This window comes from Aythya fuligula, chromosome 3 (genome assembly GCF_009819795.1).
Source record: "Aythya fuligula isolate bAytFul2 chromosome 3, bAytFul2.pri, whole genome shotgun sequence".
NCBI lineage: Eukaryota > Metazoa > Chordata > Aves > Anseriformes > Anatidae > Aythya > Aythya fuligula.
Window position 1 is genome coordinate 92,702,172 of NC_045561.1, and position 18,421 is coordinate 92,720,592.

The following is an 18,421-nucleotide window of genomic DNA, read 5'->3' on the forward strand; positions in this document are numbered from 1 at the left end:
CTTTTTGCGCTTCTGCCACACCTATGGTACCAAAAGCAGATGTTAAGCCAGGGGAACACCCTAGCAGGCCAGCCCGTGCTAGTTAAAATGCCTCAAGGGCAAGAAGCCAGGGGAACCACGGCTGGCAGCGCTGTGTTCAGAGCTTTCCTGCCCGGGCCAGCGGTGCCCATCCCGTGGGAGCCCATAGGGCCAAGGCAGCGGCTCCTGCAGAAACCTGTGTGGCTTCCAGCGACTCGAGTCGTACTTTGGCTTTACTTGCCATTTCTGTGACTGTTTGAAAAGGAATTTGCTTATCCCTAATTCCAGGTTTGGGCAAATACTGCGTGGCTCCAGCAGACTGATTTCTGGCACCCAGTTGAGAGGGATTTTGTTGCATGGGATACTGTTTTGTAGGCTTCCCCGGCCGCGATTCAAAATAGCTGTTTTTCTCAGGCTTGTCCATTCGGAATGATATCATGTCCCAAGCCCTCTCGTTAAATTAATTGCCTGAGTTTCCTTTGTTTTACGTAGATGGGTAAGTAAGGCTCATTGCCTGTGAGCTCATGGAAATAACTTCATTTGAACAACTGTTCCATCCATCTCACTACAGCCTTTGTAGGTGATTAAATACCACTTCCCACCCCAAACATATACAAACAGAAAGCCTTTGTAGCCATGGCACACTCTGTAACCATTTTTTCCTAGGATCCTGCCATTGTTTCCATGCCAATTCATTACATATCAGTCAGGTTGTGTTTAAAAAGCAGAAATCAAATAGGCAGTGGCTGAATTATAATGGACTTTTTTTTTTTTTTTTTTTTTTTTTTCCCCTTGCACAGGGGTTTAAGGCTATGCAGGTATGGAACAGCTGTTAGTCGTGTACAAATGTAACCCATATGACCTTATCCTCTGATGGCAAAATGTTCTGCCCTAGAAGTGAGAGTGACACAAACAGTGGAACCAAAATGCATGTTAAAAGCAAAAATGGTCTTCCAGACAGACTGCATCATTACCATCTGGGCAGCCTAGAGTGTTTTCCCATTTAGAAACCTGGGAGGACCATGGAAATTGCTCCTCCTGCTCTCTAGAGGGGTAGATGGCCCCTTTTCACCTCAGGTGCTCTATTTCTTGGTGAGATTAGCCCAGAAGGCCAACAGCATCCTGGGCTGCATCAAATGAAGCGTGACCAGCAGGTTGAGGGAGGTGATTGTCCCCCTCTGCTCTGCCCTTCTGAGGCCCCACCTGGAGTGCTGCATCCAGGTCTGGGGCCCCAGCATAAGAAGGATTTGGGGCTGTCAGAACAGGTCCAGAGGAGGGCCACAAAGAGGATCAGAAGGCTGGAGCACTTCTCCTGTGAAGAAAAGCTGAGAGAGCTGGGGCTGTTCAGCCTGGAGAAGGCTCCAGGGAGACCTCATTGCAACTTTTCAGGGGACCTAAAAAAAGAAGGAGAGCAACTTTTTACACAGGCAGATAGTGATAAGGGAGAATGGCTTTAAACTAAAAGAGATTTAGATTAGATGTCAGAAGGAAATTCTTCACTCAGAGGGCAGTGAGGCACTGGCGCAGGTTGCCCATAGAAGCTGTGGAAGCTTCTGAGAAGCTGCCCCATCCCTGGAAGTGTTCAGGACCAGGTTGGATGGGGCCCTAGGGAACCTGGTCTAGTGGAAGGCGTCCCTGCCATGGCTGGGGGTTGGAACTGGGTGATGTTTAAGGTCCCTTCCTACCCAAGCTGTTCTACACTTCTATGAAATATATAAAGGGAATGTTGTCGCTACTTTTCCAAAATAATAGGTGGGCTGAAGAAGTAGGAGCATCTCTGGAGGAAGGGAAGTGGCTCATGGCTGAACTGGGACAAGAAGTCAGGGCACAAGGAAGGAAGCAAGCAATTAGGTCCCTCAGGGCCACAGACAATGGCCGAGGAAGGTTCCTCGTGTCTGAAACAAAGCACAAATTTCACACTCCTTATGGCCTGTGGTGAAGAAAGGTGATGGCCGGGTCAGGACTGCTGCCATGCCACTGTCCCTCTCTCCTTATCTCATCCACAGCTGTGTTTGTGTGACCGGACCACACGGCTCTGTACATGCTGCAGTCACCGGGGAGAAGCCTGTGAGCAGGTGAGTATCTGAATGTGAAACAGCCAGCCATCGTTTGTGTAAACTGCAGCACCATAAAAAAATGCATGCCACGTGCAAACCAGAGCAATGTGCAGAGGACTCTCATTCACACGCACAGGATCTGTTCAGGCAGCAGAAAGCAGCTTTCCCAGGACTCAGACACCTGACGTATCTGTAGAAGTCCAGAGCCAGGGAGACAATCCACCCCAAAAGCAGCACAAAGTGTCCCATTCCAACGTTGCCTTATTCCAAACCCTGATATATACCTTGTCACATACCCTAACGCTTACCTATGAGCTGTCATGGAAGAGGATCAAAGAAAAAGTCCACACCCATGGAAATGCCAGATTCTTTTCCTCCCTTCTCCTACAGGCCCTTCATCTGAAGAAGCTTCTTTATCCACAGGTGTGATGGAAACTCACTGCTTCCCATGCGGGTGCAACCACGGCTTTGGCAGCGTTGAGCACACTAACAGCAGCAGTAAAAATGGGCCAACTTTTAGGGTTTTTTAGGGTATGTTTTCAGCCAAAATGCATGCTGGCTATTACAGGAGGCTGGCCCCTCACTTAGCACTGGCTGAACCTGTGCTACCGTGTCTACTGCTATTGCTGCCGATGCTAATTAAAGCTAGCCCCATGTTTGCCTACACACGTCGCAGTCATTTCACTGTGTAGGCAAGCCCTGAGGTCCCCAGGCTGTCAGCAGTCTGATCGAGGCCCTCTATCTGGGAATCGATCTCCGAGCTGGTATGACCATTTCAGGGCATGCAGCACTTCGTTCTCATGGAGAGGAGCAATACTTAGCAAAATGCTTAGCCAATGAGCCAGCAAATTCTGCACAGCCACAGATACCAAGAAAGTTTTCAATGGAGCCCTGAGCACAAAGCAAACCGAAGGACTCCCAGAAAACAGGATACTGCAGTCAGTGAAAATAAACCTCCGCAGATTTACACAGGGAATTTAACATCGACATTTCCATGCGTGCCATCTGAGTGCACACTTGGTGCATACTCACTGCTTACCATAAGTTTCCTGGCTTGTTTACATCCACTTTAGTCACAATTTGGACCACATCATTTGACCCAGAACATTGCAACTGAACTCTAACCTGTTGAATTGAAATTTCTAGAGGAAATGTGAAGAAGTTTAGAAGTGACAAAGAAACACGCATCTGCAGCCTTTATTAAGGCTACTTAGCTGGAAAGAATTGTCAGAATGTATCTTGCTGTTAACGTCAACCATTTCTTCTAAATTAATTTTGAAGCAGTTCATCATCTGTCCTCTTCACCTCCTCCCAATTTCCAGCACTCGCTGTAAACACGGCTTGGACAGCACACGCAGGCAGAGCACTTTCCTTTTAAGAAAGAGGACGGCGTAACTTCATACCTCTGCAAACTTCACCTTATTTGGTCAGGATTCTGTAAAGGTTTGCAATCCACGGCTGCTACAGGAACAGCAGTGGTCATGCCTGTACATCTCCAAGAGCTAAGAAAATCAAGCCATCACCCCAATCCATGCCCCTGCTATCTATACAGAGCAAGAAGTTTATAGTAAGCTAATCTCATTCCTTCTTATTCTTGTTTTTGTTGTTAAACTCTACAGAAGCAACCAGGCAGGCACGAAGTTCAAGGCTACAGTGTCTTTCATAACAGCTGCATCAACTTATCTGGTATCTCATCTCATCTCTGAACATGACCAACACAGAAGGTTTCTTTGATCTGAAAGAAACCAGCGCACACAGCACCAAAGGCTCAAGAACCTTGTGCTAATCTTGGCTTGCCACAATTTAAGTTCTGTTAAATTTGGGCATGCACCACACATTGAAATTAAGAGCATTAGAATAAACTGCTGGTGGAAAGCCAGGGAGAGATAAGACTTCTTCCTCATTATAGATAAACGCAAGAAAACACCATTTGGTTAGTTTATTATAACAAAGGGTGAACTCAAAGATCCCCACAGCAGCCAGCTATCTTTAAAACAGCCAAGACAAATGACTTCTGAGGCAAAGGGATGCTGGGCAAACTTCCTTTAACAGCTGAGTTGTGCTTGTAAATGCAGACAGATCTCTGAATATCCAGGGCAAACCTCAAAGATTTCAGCCAGTTAAACAAGATTCCCCAGCCAGAAACATTAGATTCAGAAACGCAGCCGTTTACAAGGCATCTTTTTCAGCTGAGGAACAAAGTGCAGTACCATGAGAAGCTGGTGAGTAACAAGTCACTTGTCTGTACACGCAGAGTTTTAAGAATCCACATTTTCTCTGCTCATCTAGAAACAGAGGGATTAGAGGCCTGTGATGGCAGAAAACTTCACAAAGAAAACTTTCAGAGAGTGTAAGAACATCAAAGAGACTAAAAAAAAAAAAAAAAGGACAAATTTCAAGACACTGGTAATTCTGTAGAGCACTTTTACTGCAAGAATACAGAGACCAGAACTCTAGCTGGTTTGTAACAGCCACAGATGCAGTAGTTGGGATTTGCTACTTATTTTGGTAAGCAGATGAGGAGGCCAACACAACATGCCTAGCTTTAATAACTAGAGCTCCAAGGACAGAGAATCGATGTGCACACATGGCTTTTTTTTTTTTTTTTTTTTTTAATGCATATGATTAAGCCAAGGCCTATCAGGCACAACCAACCTTAAATTTTATGGCAGAATAAAATATTATGAAGAATAAAGTTTATGTTCAAAACCAACTGTAGTAGACTCAGGAAAAGACTGTCCACCAAGGTTGTAAACATTTGTTGAGTCAAGCAGAGAACTTTCTCAAGCTGAAGCATCTCTTTCTGTGAAAAGAATTTGCAACTTCACTGTCTGTGCTGAAAAACAAACAAACAAACAAAACTTCCACAAGCCTCTAATCTGGGCTATGAAGATTTTGAGGATGAAAGTTTTCTGCCTCATTCCACCTTATATAAGAACTTGGTGTGAAAATTTGAGAAATTGATTTAGCTTGAGTCATTAGCTAAAGGCAACTCAAAGCCTTCCAGAATAGAGCTTCCTCGGCAGCAGTATGGTACTACACCCCCAAATTTGAACAGGAGCGTTAGTAATTCAAGCTTTATAGTAGAAAAGCAAGCAGCAGGCACAGTGGAAAAACTTCACAAGGTTCTGTTCAATCTGTAGCATTTCGGTGTCAGAGCCAACGGACTGGAAGCATTCAAGCAATTTTCTGGGGTCTGAACGGTTTCTTCAAGCTGTGTGATTGCTAACAAGTTCTGAGATAAAATTAATGAATCTGGTGAGTTATTTGCCTGAGAGCCAGCAAGCAGCAGAAATAAAAGAACATCCACTTTCCAACTTTTCTAGCCATGATGGCACACAGCTTTAGCTAGTTTGACTCTTTGGAGCTGGCAGCAAGTAAAACCCAGCTTTCCCCTTTTTTCACTCTCCAAAAATAAGTATTCTTTTGCATAATAAGCATTCAGATTCATAGCAGTTGCAAGCAAACTCACAAGCTCATGATTAAAAAAAAGCCGGCATTTTATTACATCAAGGTTTCTTACTGATTGACAACAATCATTCCTTAGAGTAGAATAAGCTCATAAAGCTGGACATCTTGCATAGGTATTTTTAAAGAAGGAAATGAGAAAGGTGGCACAGACAGCTTAATTTTAGACACAGAAAGAATTATTCACCTAAAAATAAGGACAGTACAAAAATAATGAACACAATTACTTTATCCAAGGCCACCTCTTCATGAGCAGAAAGGAGAAAAGAGAACCAGTGTATAGGATTGACTCGTCTTAAATTCTTTCACATCTATTTCAAACAGGAACTGGAAGTTTTATTTAGCTTCTGTCCACTGAGATCTGTTCCTTCCTTAAATCAGGGAGAGGTATCAAACCTGTCAAACTAAGCCATCAAATCCAGCACTCTACCATGCTGTCATTGAAAAATACACATGTTTATAAAAAATAAAGCTAACGGAAACTAACTGTACAGTCCATGGTCCTGATTTTGCCATTTACAGCAAACAGTCTATAGACAAAATTGTGATCAAGGCAAGACTGTCCACAGACAAGAGTCAGACCGTATGTTCAGTTCATAATCTGGGGACTAAGCTTCTCTTTATAACAAGATCAGCTAGGCAAGTCAGCCTGAGATAATTGGAGTTTACTACTTGTATCTGTTGCAAAGACCACATGGAAAAGTAAATGAAGATGATGACGTTTTGTGACAGAAGAATTAAATAGCAGAACCCATTAATAATTAGAAAAACAAACAAAACAGAAACCAAAACACATAGTAAGACCAGCCTACTAATTAGGCAACAACTTATACAGCTGGACTGGTGAGACTTAGTCATCACCCACCAGAAACAGAAAATGAAAAGACTTAAAAATTTACTCTTATCATACACAATATATTGCAGCAGATATCCATAAACTCCAGCTATTCATCAGCACGACAGAGAACATAAGGTTATAAATCTAACAATTCAAGATACAGACATGTTTTTGAAGCAGTATTTCTTAATCTCTGTAAATAGATGAACAAGCTTCCATTTTTGTGAGCAGCTTTGATGACACGGTGTTAGTGTATGGAAGTATCTTCATTTACATCTCCTCAAGGCTTCTCTTGATAGCTTCTTCCAATTCTGCATCTTCCTCTGTATGAATTCAAAAAAAATGATAATCTCAAACTGTGGTTGATAACTAGTCATAGACAACTGCATTATTATTACCGCGTAAAGCGACAAATTACTTCTGTGGGCAATGCCAGTAGACTGAAAATAAGTTACAAAACCAAAATGAAAGTTATTTCCCTTCTTACATCTTATGCCACCTTTTAAACGCTCCAAAACAGAAACAACCTCTGCAACCCTTCCCTGTGTTAACTAGGGGCAGCCCGGTGATTCGTGTAAGATTATAATGCAACTGCAAGTTTATTAGTCAAACGAATAACCACGATTAGCACCCACAGCTATGCATCAAGAATAAATAAGTAAAGTTTTAAAAAAGACAGACACACAAAACAAGCAGTGTTTTCACTCCAGTTCCTCGTCAATAGATACTCCCTATCCAAATTGTGACTTGGCACCACTGTTGTCACTCCCACTAGGAAGACATTAAGTATAGATAAAGTCATATTAACCGTAAGGGCAGCAACATTTTTGATGGTGGGAGCAAGGCTGCACTGTGCTCATCTGATTTGTTAACGATGTCTCGTAAACACCCCTCGTAATTCTCAGAACAGCAGCTCTGCTTCGGCCTTACCTTTAGGTTGTCTTAGGCACTAATTGGGATTACTGAATTAAACATCCTGAAGATAAACAAGGTCAGTATTAGTACTATTGGCATGATTAGAAAAATTATAAAAGCCTTCAGGCACACTATCATTCCTAAGCAGTTCATCTTCTGCTTGAGGAGGACATGAGCACGGTCTACAACAAAAGCCAACTGGTTTAGGTCTACTCTTACGAAAAAGGAAAGTGAATAGCTACATTAACACATTAACATAACAGATTTTGAAACTGATTACTGTTGGGCTATTGCTGTATTTGAAGTTCACACTGGAGATTTCTGCAAGGCCTAGCTTTGTAAAGAAATGGCACCACTGAATGTTCTCTGGTGTCTGCTAAGCCATTTCCATTCAGCTGGACTTTGTTGCAACAGCCGATACTACTGACAAAGAGGTAAGTTAGTTTCTGAAAGGGAAACATTACATGGTCACAGAAGCAGAGATGGATTTTTGAAGCTAAAACAAAGCAGAAAGGCACATTTATAGACAATTGCTTACGTTAAGGTAAGCTGTCAGTAAACTACTAAGTCTGCATAGCTACCAAGAATAAGCTCCAAACCACAGCTCTGCTGCTCATGGCACACAGCTCTGTCCAAAGCGATGCTCAGATTGGCTCATATTCTCTGGAGCTGCTGAACCAGCCTTTTCTGCCTCCAACATTTGCTTTTGCTTTGTCCTCTTTCAGCAGTTGCTGGTGCTATTTCATTTATCCATTTCTAGAGATGGTTTTGCCTCCTCATTCCCTTTTTACCCCCATCAAGGGCTATAGTTAGCCACACACACAGCTAGCTCAGGTTGCTTCCTAAGGCTGGTTCTGATGCCTTAGTACAGAAGACACCTGACCCAGGACATCTTGCATGCACCAAATGCCACTGCTATCATTAATGGCAATATCCAGTGCTTAGCAGCACCTGAGCATGGCAAACTTTCAGGACTGTAGATGAATATCTTGCATTTTTCATAGCTATTTAGCAACAGTTGATAAATGTATCACTGAATACATTCCAGGAAGATCGTTACCTTAGTTTTATCACCACATTTGTACAAAGTATTTATTAATATTTTTGTTCTTTTTATTTCCATCAGGTGGAAGGGGAGAGTCACGTCTTTAAACAGAACATGATTGCAAACGCATCGCAATCTGTCCCTAAAATTAAGTAACTACATTGTACGGACGTCACCCCTAAGCACAGCAGCAAAAGGTTGAAAACAATTTCAAATAAGGTAAGATATGATGTGAGCAGATTACTTGTGCTGCTGCTTCATACTTGTGCATAAATCTACAGTTCACTTTTAGGAGACAAGAGGGCTTTGTTGAGATATAATACCTAATTCTGAACCATTTATTTAGAAGTTCAACTATTTATTCAGTAGTTCTACTTGCAGTCAGAGTCATACTAAACTGGTATGAAGTGAGCTCAATCACATCTTAAATAGCACAATGCCCAGTGGTGCACCAATAAAAATAGATTTCAAGTCTGCTGGCATACTTTTCAGGCTAGGACGTTCTTTTTTCTTTTTAACTCACAGTATTCTTGACTACTCATTATTCCCCAGAATATTTTAAAGTATTCTTAAGAGGTCACTCGCCAGAAAAATGATTTTAAGTTGAGTTTCTGTTATCTTCTGTAACTAATAGCAATCCTGAAAATAGAGAAGTAAAAATTAAAACAGACCTTCCTGTTTCTTTTTTTCTTCTAAGCTCCTTTTCACTGTCAGTTCCATATCTTCATCCTCTTCGCTATCTGAAAAATAATTACACAGATTAAATGTAAATTACACATTGATCCTAAAAAATAAGTCCGTCATCTCCTACACCTAACTTACTATAACAACATTGTAGGTTGGATTTTAAGAGCTACACATGGTCGTAGCTATGTTTTCTTGCCTAAATACTCCATCTGAGCAACTGACTGCTACAGCTAATCTCAGCAGTGCAATGCATCAATTGAACAATACAATTCAGCAGATGCTGTTCAAAACTCACAGAAAACAGCAGAAATGCTTAGCTTAATCTGTTAATTTGTCATAGCCAAGCCCAGCCAAAATCCTACCACCGCTTCCTTTCTAAGTAATGCTCTTCACAAGGCTGGTTTCCAGCTCCAGAACAACAGCTGTGTTTTGAAATGTCTAGTAGGGATTGGTATATCTGAACTTTTTTTCCCCCCCCACTTTTTTTAAATGGAGACTCAGAAAATTACAGGTTAAAACCCAAAGAAGTCGATTAGTCACATCATGTATTCGCTCTCCTGCTAGAGGCTGTTGCTGTTTTGGGAGATGATCTCTGCAATGAGGTTGTATAATATTCACCATGAACTAGGTCTCCTACGGTCACAGCAACAACTTCCCTCTAAAACCAGTCCATTTACCAGTACATAAATGCAATTCTGATTACGTTTAGAGGCAAAGAAGATTCTGATATGGACATCTAAATTACTAACTGTGTGACTTCAGGCATTTTAGATGATCTAAGCTAAGCATTCAAAGTGAAAAATACGCTTATAAAATTTGTCTTCAAGCCTCTGACACACACACTTTGAACAGCAGCATTACTGACTCTCCTGACTCCAGGAATACAAACACCAACAGCTGGCATCAAGTAGAAATCAGGAGCCCACAAAGATGCCAGAAACTTCTGAATATATACTACAGTTAGAAAGGTCTTTCTCCAGCCACTTAGCTGATTGCCTGTGCATCCTTTTTGGAGCTGCCTATGACCTCTGGGTAGAAGATACACCTCCCTGTACACCACCATCCAAAGCAAACAAAATATAAGAAACAAAAACCCAGACAAACCCCAAATAAATGTCAGTTAAATCACTTATGAGAGAAAAAGTGCAAAGAAAAGGCTTTGCACAAGTGGCCTCCCCCATGCTAATGACCGTTTTAACCTTCCAGCCTGGAAGATGTATCTGACTGCTCTGAGGTGTTGTACCTGTTAGAGATGTAAGAGCTGAAGCAATCACTCCCTAACTCATTTCTTGGCAGAAGTATAATGGAAGAATTGAGATCTCGAGACCAATAAGTAGCAAGTCAAAGTATAAGAGATTCTCTGGTTTGCTGCCATTTCAAATAAAAATGCATCAAGAGCACTTTCCTGGAGGTGTTTTTTTTTTCCAGGCAACTTGACAGAAGATGTTGGCAAATGGGAAAGGCAAAATTCTTCAGATTGCAACCTGCACAGACAGCTAAACAGCAGAGGACAGGAGCAGTCAGAAGTTCAGCAGCTTCTTTCAGATATTAGCTAAAGGAGTCAGCTCTCCTGGAACTGGTTAGATAATCAGGCAGTATTTACCACACAAGGAATCACGATGGCAACCCCCTTGTATGACATGCACAGCACTGTTCTGCTTCCTCCTGGATTCTCTAGCCCAGGCAATCAGCTTGCCTGAGATTCAGTTTTTCAGAATACAGATCCTCAGCTAAAGTGGATTTTACTGTCAACTGGGATAGTTATGAATATTTGAACAGAATTTGTACACGAGTTACTATTTTAGTTCATTAAGAAAATTTAGGATTCGTCTTAGGTATTAATTCAGGCCTCATCTTACCAAAATGTTTTACCAGTCACACCTCTTTAATTACCCCACTGTAATAACACGGGATACACGTCCATATTGGACCAGAGGTATGTGCAAACTGGCATGCAAAACATTTAAATGTTTTAAAAACAAGTTGCCTGTCTCATGATTTATCATACTACTTCTATGCAATAGCAGAACGCTGCTCAGTAGTTACATCGCAGAGAGCAGGTTTGCCTCAAGCACAGTTGAAGAAACACCATTCCACTACCTACACCTGTAAGCAAGCCTATTTTATTAGGGCATGTAGTTTGCAAGCCTCTGGAAATGAAAGCACAGTTCATACACAGTAAGTGGTAGGTATCCAATCGTGTCCTACAGACTGGGAATTCCATGTATAGTATCTCAACTAATACAATACACTGATACCAAGTCAGCAATGACTACGATAAATTGAGCCAGAATTGCTGAGAGAAACGACGAAACTTGAAAACAATTGGTACAGATCATATTCTGCCTGGTTGGAGAGGAAAACATCACCTCAGAGTCAAACATTGTTCCAAATCACATGAGAAATCTCACAAGCTACAGTCTGCCTCCAGTGGTCTCAACTTTGCTCATTGTTTGCAATGCTTCTCCCCCCTCTACCAACCTACATCAATAATGTTCAACTTCCCACACGAGCAGTTGCTGGATTCTTGTAAATCTTTGAGTTGGTAAAAGCTAACCTATTAAGAAGGCAGGAAATCTAATCTAGATTTTTTTTTTATTATTTATTTTTGTGACAAGGCTTGTCAGTATCTCAAACTGTACTGACTTTCCCCATGCAAAACCAAAAGCATGATCACACTTGTCCACAATACCGCCCTCTGCCCCTAAGCCTACACAGAGCAGATTAAAGGTGTCACGTTGAGTGTCTGGTGAGGCAGGCACAGGAGGAGTAGAGTTTCTGGATCAGAAAATTGTAAGATATTCTGATATGGCTCTGTGGGAATCAGGAGTAAGACTAACAATCAGAATAAAGACTGTCTGTAGGCAAAAAAATTAATAGAAATGTTTCAACAAATAAAGGGGTGAGGAGCAGGAACTCAGCTTGCCTTCTGGGTGCAGCAATTAAGCATGGAAATCATCACTTTTCAACCAAGGAGAAGGAAGGGCCAACAGAAGGGCCAATGGATTGAACAGAAGCATTTTTAAGTCAGAAGAGACCAGGCTGACTTCCCACACTGGACAGGCCACTGTGCTTGACCTAACATTGCTTGTGGTGTGCCTGCATCCTGTGGCTGAACTCCACTTTGAAGCAGAGTTTGGATTCTAGTTAACGTGCCCCACGCCAGTACCACAGAGCTACAAAATGGCTGAGTTTGGGAGAGGCCTCTGGAGGTCATCTTGTCCATCCCCCTGCTCAAGCAGGGTCATCTAGAGCCACAGCTGCCCAGATGGCTCTGGAGTATCTCCAGATATTGTACTGGGGAGCCCAGAACTGGACGGGTGTAGCCTCACTAATGCTGAGTAAAGAGGATGGATCTCCTCCCTCAGTCTGTCAGTCCTCAGCCCACAGGTCGCAGCCCAGGAGACTGTTGGCCTTCTTTGCTTCAGGAGGCCATTGCTGGCTCACGGTCCATTGGTTGTCCACAAGGACCTCTAGGTCCTCTTCTGGAAAGCTGCTTTCCAGCTGGTTGACCCCCAGCTTTTACTGGTGCCTGGTGTCACTCCTCCCCAGCTGCAGGACGTCGCACTTCCTTGCTGAATTTCATGAAGTTCCTGTCAGCCCATTTCTCCAGCCTGCCCAGGAGGTAGATGTTCCTCTGGATGGCGGCGTGACCCTCTGGTGTATCAGCCACTCCTAGTTTCGTGCTATCAGCAAACCCATTGAGGGCACACTCTGCCTCCTCATCACGATCATTAATTAAAGTGTTAAATAGGATTAGGCCCAGTACTGACCCACAGGGCACACCAGTAGTTACTGGCCGTCATGCCACCCATCACCTAGGTTCGGCCATTCAGAGGATTTTCAATCCAGCCTGCTGTCCACTCACCCAGCCCACACTTCCTCAGCCTGTACTTACTTCATCAGCACTTTTGGTGCTGCTGGCATCATCTGAAGATGTAGGGTAAATGAAAACACATGACAGAGAAATCAGGCACGTCTCGCTTCTCTTGTTAAAAATGCTTAGCACACTCTGTAGCTCCCAGCTCCTCTGGGGTCACAGAGAAGCAGCAATCACCCAATTTCTCAGCCAGAGAATCTTAAGATACAGCCTCTTCTCTAGTACAGTTTGTTAGATAAACAACAGCTAAGAAACTCTGTTTGTACCTATTCTCTCAAAGAAATCCTGCTGCTCTCTGTTGTCCTCACATATTGCCAAGCTCCTGCTGGAAGGAATGAAACAGGAATGCAAATTCTGTATGAGAACAGGGCTCAGTGATTAGGAAGGTTAACCCTAGAGATGGGAGTGAATGCAGTAACTTTCCTTCAGAGATGTAGTAGAGCAGTATTTCCTCAGTCTCAGAAACGAGCTCTGGAAACTGTTAAGCTTCCACAGGATGCAAGCGCCACCCACTGTCCTGACATCCCAGTGTCAGATGGGATTTGGATTAGCGACCCACACGTCTCAGAGTAATCAATTCCCTTCTCCTACCTGACACTCTTCCTCTTCTGCAACCTCCCCAGTTACTACCATCCCCTTAATAGCTCCTGTCAGGTGTCTGGCTGCTCTGTCACACTGAAGACTTGATGATTGCCCTCTCTTGGCCTTAGTTCTCCTCCTTTGCCTTGTTGTAAAACTTCTTACTGCACCCCTGGACTGCTTCACACGTTGAGCAGTCTTGCACCCTACCTTCACTTCCCTCTCCTACAACACTCGTAGTCTCAGTGACTCCCAGGTTCATCTGCCTTTTTACTATCCTGAAGCACAATCGCAGAAGTATCACACTTAACTCCCTCTCTCCAGCCCCTTTCCCTTCTTACAGTTGACGTCTGAAGTTTTAGTGCTACCTCACCTTGAGGATACTGTTGAAATTACCTCATTCAAGATCCTAATGACCACTTAGCCAAAAATTTAAGATCAGCACCCCATCCTTATCAATCCTGTTCAGTGCGTGTGGCCGTGCTGCCTTTAAAATACTCTTCCTTGGCTTCCACAATCCTTTCCTTTATTCCTTCTTCACTAAGTCCCTAGAGGTTCCTCCCCATACACTCCTCCCCAGTACTTACTGCTCTGATGTCTACTTCTTCATTAGGCAATATCACCTGTAAATGCATGTGCAGCTACTCCCTGTCAAGGTTTCACAAATACAGAAGACCATCTCTTCCTCCATGCAAACCAAAGCTTCATTATATATTCTCTCTCCCTGCAGATGTTCCCTGATCTGTTCATTCAAGTGTAGCATGAACGCAAATAAAGCTCTTAATCCCTGACTCTGCTCCAACTGCATTTTTTTGGAAACTGGGTAACATGGATAATACCATGATGCTCACTCAGACTTTCATTTAACCTTCATCTTAGATATCTCTCTAAAAAAAAATAAAAAAAAAAAATCACAACCAGGTTAAATTAAACCTTGAAGATTTTTTTTTTTCATGATCTGGGTGGTGAGGTCTTCCCAGTTCATCCACTTGGCTACAATTTTTGTTCAGGCTCATTATCTGAGGTCTTAATATACCTAAGGGCTTTCTGCCTAGGGCATATAAACATCTACCCAAATGTACGCACAAGACATGTCACCGACATACCAAAGCTAGTAACTTCCTGTTGTAGCTAAACTCAAGGCTGACTTTCTTACTACTCCCTCCTGCAGCTGACCGTGGCCTTTGTAAGAGCTGTGTAGGTAAAGGGATAAATGCTTCCCGTAGTTCATTCATGGTGCAGCCAGTGTGCATCATGTCACTGATGCTTATGCCCTTCGTGTTCAGTCTCTGGACGTGAGGGGCTGGAGGCTGTGACCTGTCTTTAGTCGCTTGCTGTCTGACATTTGTGTTAACTGAAAGATTAGAAGAAGCATCGTGCATCACTATGCCATTGATTTTGACACTCTCATGAGGCAGCCTGGCTCTTTAAAGAAAGGAGAAGAAAGTCTGAACGTTTTGGTTGTCTTCTTATCAAAAAAACTCTTCTACTTAAGAGCTCAGTCAATTAAGGATCTCATTACAACATGAGTTTCTGACAAATACAGTTAAGCTAAAGCCCTCCTTTTATACAAGAATCACCTCTGTCACCTGAGAAGTGCTGGCATTCATATCAGTGCCAGCATGCCCCCAACATTGTCCGGCATTCATTAGAAGTGTAATTTGTAGCAGTGCTGGCATTCTGAGATATCAGGTGTGGAGATGCAGACAAGAGATTGTGCTGTTTTTCTGCGTGCTACAAACCTTTCTTTGTAAAGGAAAAACTCGTTTTACCCTTCTGAAACCACTCTATCAACATGCACAAATCTCCCATCATGTGTTCTGCCTTCAGCATGAAATTAAAACTCTTGTATTAATGAACTCAGGTTTAAAAGCAGCAGAAGAAATAATAATGTCTTGCCTACTCTTTTCATACCTCAGAGAAAATTCATGGACTCCTAATGTAAAATGTAGTTGATAGCCTGCTCCAATATATGCAGGAACTTCTTTCCTTTTTCTTTTTTTTTAATGACTACGTAGGGTACAATTGCCACAGCAGTTCTGCTGAAATGGCAAATCAGTTCACAAGATGCAACAGAGATTGCCACCACATGCTCACAAGCTAATGATAGCTCTGTCTGTTCGTCAGAGACACTGCTTCTTCATTTTGAAGCCCATCCAGTCCCAAAAACTGTCTTATATTTTTCACAGAATCACAGAATTTCTAGGTTGGAAGAGACCTCAAGATCATCGAGTCCAACCTCTGACCTAACGCTAGCAGTCCCCACTAAACCATATCCCTAAGCTCTACATCTAAACGTCTTTTGAAGACTTCCAGGGATGGTGACTCCACCACTTCCCTGGGCAGCCTGTTCCAGTGCCTCACAACCCTTTCAGTGAAGAAGTTCTTCCTAACATCTAACCTAAAACTCCCCTGGCTCAACTTAAGCCCATTCCCCCTCGTCCTGTCACCAGGCACATGGGAGAACAGGCCAACCCCCACCTCGCTACAGCCTCCCTTGAGGTACCTATAGAGAGCGATAAGGTCGCCCCTGAGCCTCCTCTTCTCCAGGCTGAACAAGCCCAGCTCCCTCAGCCGCTCCTCGTAGGACTTGTTCTCCAGGCCCCTCACCAGCTTCGTCGCCCTTCTCTGGACAGACTCCAACACAACTTTTGTTGTTGTTTTTCACCTCTTTTTCCCTCCAGAATACTGCCCCAGGTTTGAGACTGATGGAAATGAAGAAAATCTCATTTCTATTTCCTTATATTCAACTGTGTTTCTGTAACAGGACAACAGGTTCTACAGGCCTACAATACACAGCACAACTTTCCACCTCAGCCCTCCAATACTGGCCTTGCTCCAGGAAGATTTGTGAATGCTTGCTGATGCTGCTGACCGGTGAAGCACGTCTTCTGAGACGGCTACATCTTTTAAAAAGACCTTGACAGATCCTTGGCGTCAACATCAACCCACTACCCAGAGCACAGAGTCCTGTCATCAAAAGCGAGTTTTCAAGATGATTCTGTTCATTATGAATTTGCCTGAGAACAGGACATGAGCATGATTCCAGCAACTTCCTGCTTAAAACACATATATCCATACACTTATTTTTGGTAATGACCACATGCATAGCTTTAGTGTGATGCACAATGACCAAACAGCAGCAAATTAAGGTTTTGGTTAGCTCAAACTCATCATTCTTAGCCAGAATACCCAGGTAAATGAAGATATACCAGCAAAATAACCCAAAAAGGAGTTAGAATACCCTTATGGAGCAACACGGTCATTCCCCTCTTATCCCCATCTGGTGCTGGTAAGTCACACAACTATACGCGAAAGGAAGTCTCTACATATAAAACAACTGAAACTGAATGCATGGAAGCTACAGTTCTCTTCCAATATTTCCTTCTCTGAAATGAAAGCAAAACCATCCTCTCAATTAATATATGCAGTTATAATTACATTAGAACAGCTCTATCAAACTAGGGGTTTCAGTGCGCTCTAAAAAGGAAGCATCAATAGTGGAAACATAATGACACAACGTGCAGCTCTACAGATAACTGAGGAGAAAAGTCATCTTCCTCCCTAAGCACAGTGGACTATGCTAGTGAAAATCATGGTTCTGTAATCAGCTACGTTAAGAAACTTTACTGGTGTGGCTACTTCTGGATGGGAATGACATCTCCATAATCGAGCTGACAAACGTAGACCAGCATGCCAGAACAATCTATAAGCACCTTTTCCGTGTCAGAAACACACGGATCAATTCCAGCTCACCACAGACCCAACCATTTCATTATCCCATTTATTTTTCCCTACTTTAATCGATCAATGCCAAATTGCTATTCAGTGCTAGCCGTCCACTTCGATCTTCCTGATAGTACAAGAGAAACACAGGACAGTTCTCCTATACCTGCATACTGGTAGGGTATTTTTCTCAAAATTGTTTAGGGCTACTTCAGAAACAGCTTTCTGTAACATCCACTCAACTTACACGCCCCAAAGCCACAACAAAACAACTGGAAATGCATTATCTTCTATGAAAACTTTACCTCAAGATGTTTTAAAATACCAAGAAGTATTTAAACTCATCTCAGCTCCAAAATCCTTTGCATTCAAATAAGACTGCTCAAATCTCTGATTATTCTCTATAAAAAAGTGTAATAATTTCAGCATGCCATTAATAAGAAGATCGCATTAAAAATTTCATTGACATTTTTCCTCCTAACAGAGGTGTGAGTCATGTGTCAGTAAAGACAAATACCAAGTGACTGGAAGCGGCCAGGACAGCTGGAGATAAAATAGACAGAGATATTTTGGGAAATAACAACGAATTTAGCAGGGTCATATCTGTTTCAGACCCAGCACAAATCAGACAAAGCAGATTTGAACACAAGTCAATAAATATGCATGCTAGAGTGCTCTCAACAGTTTTTCTTTTACCAGAAAGGACTGAAATAACTGTTTTTCGCATGCTGTAACATAAAACAGGATTTGTTAGGTAGAACAAAAACATGCATTTAAGTCTGGTTTCAAAACTTGTCCCAAGCAAACTGATCTTCTGAGCCGTATCTCATTGAAATGCAAGTACAATACAAGAAGCACCAAGTACCAACTTGTTTTATCAGCAAAAGCGTTCAGTTCTTTTATTGAGAAGACTACTAGTCTACTGGAAAGATCGGGCTTAATGCTTTCTACCTTTTGTGGTATCTGAAATGCTGTTTAGCAAGGCACACATCATGTCTCCTTCAATGTGGTGGGGATTTAGGATGCGAGCTGACCGCTGAGTCATCTTAAACTGAGTTTCCAGTTCCAGGAAGCTTTTGTCTCCGGAAAGTATAGTGAAAGGAATTTGTTTGGGCAAGTGCTCATCCAGACGACCAGCCTGCATGGAAACAAAGGACAGATGTTGAACCAAGATCGTAGTTTTATCTTGTGGGGTTTGGCTACCTTTC

At 42.6% G+C, this 18,421-nt stretch overlaps 1 protein-coding gene across 4 annotated transcripts in view; it reads right to left on the minus strand.

Annotated features, from left to right (window-relative positions):
* Window positions 1-5,557: 5,557 nt before the first annotated feature.
* The window catches only part of LOC116487712 (E3 SUMO-protein ligase ZNF451-like), a 39,716-nt gene continuing 26,852 nt past the window's right edge, over window positions 5,558-18,421 (minus strand). For 3 of the 4 annotated variants that reach the window (XM_032184858.1, XM_032184856.1, XM_032184857.1), the window contains exons 13-15: window positions 18,165-18,351; window positions 9,013-9,081; window positions 5,558-6,704 (exon numbers count right to left, since the gene is read on the minus strand). In XM_032184858.1, the coding sequence (XP_032040749.1) occupies window positions 6,652-6,704; window positions 9,013-9,081; window positions 18,165-18,351 (309 nt within the window). In that variant the 3' untranslated portion in view covers window positions 5,558-6,651. Of the gene's footprint in view, window positions 6,705-7,311; window positions 7,358-9,012; window positions 9,082-18,164; window positions 18,352-18,421 lie in introns of all 4 variants that reach the window. The other variant, XM_032184859.1, reaches the window with a different exon arrangement.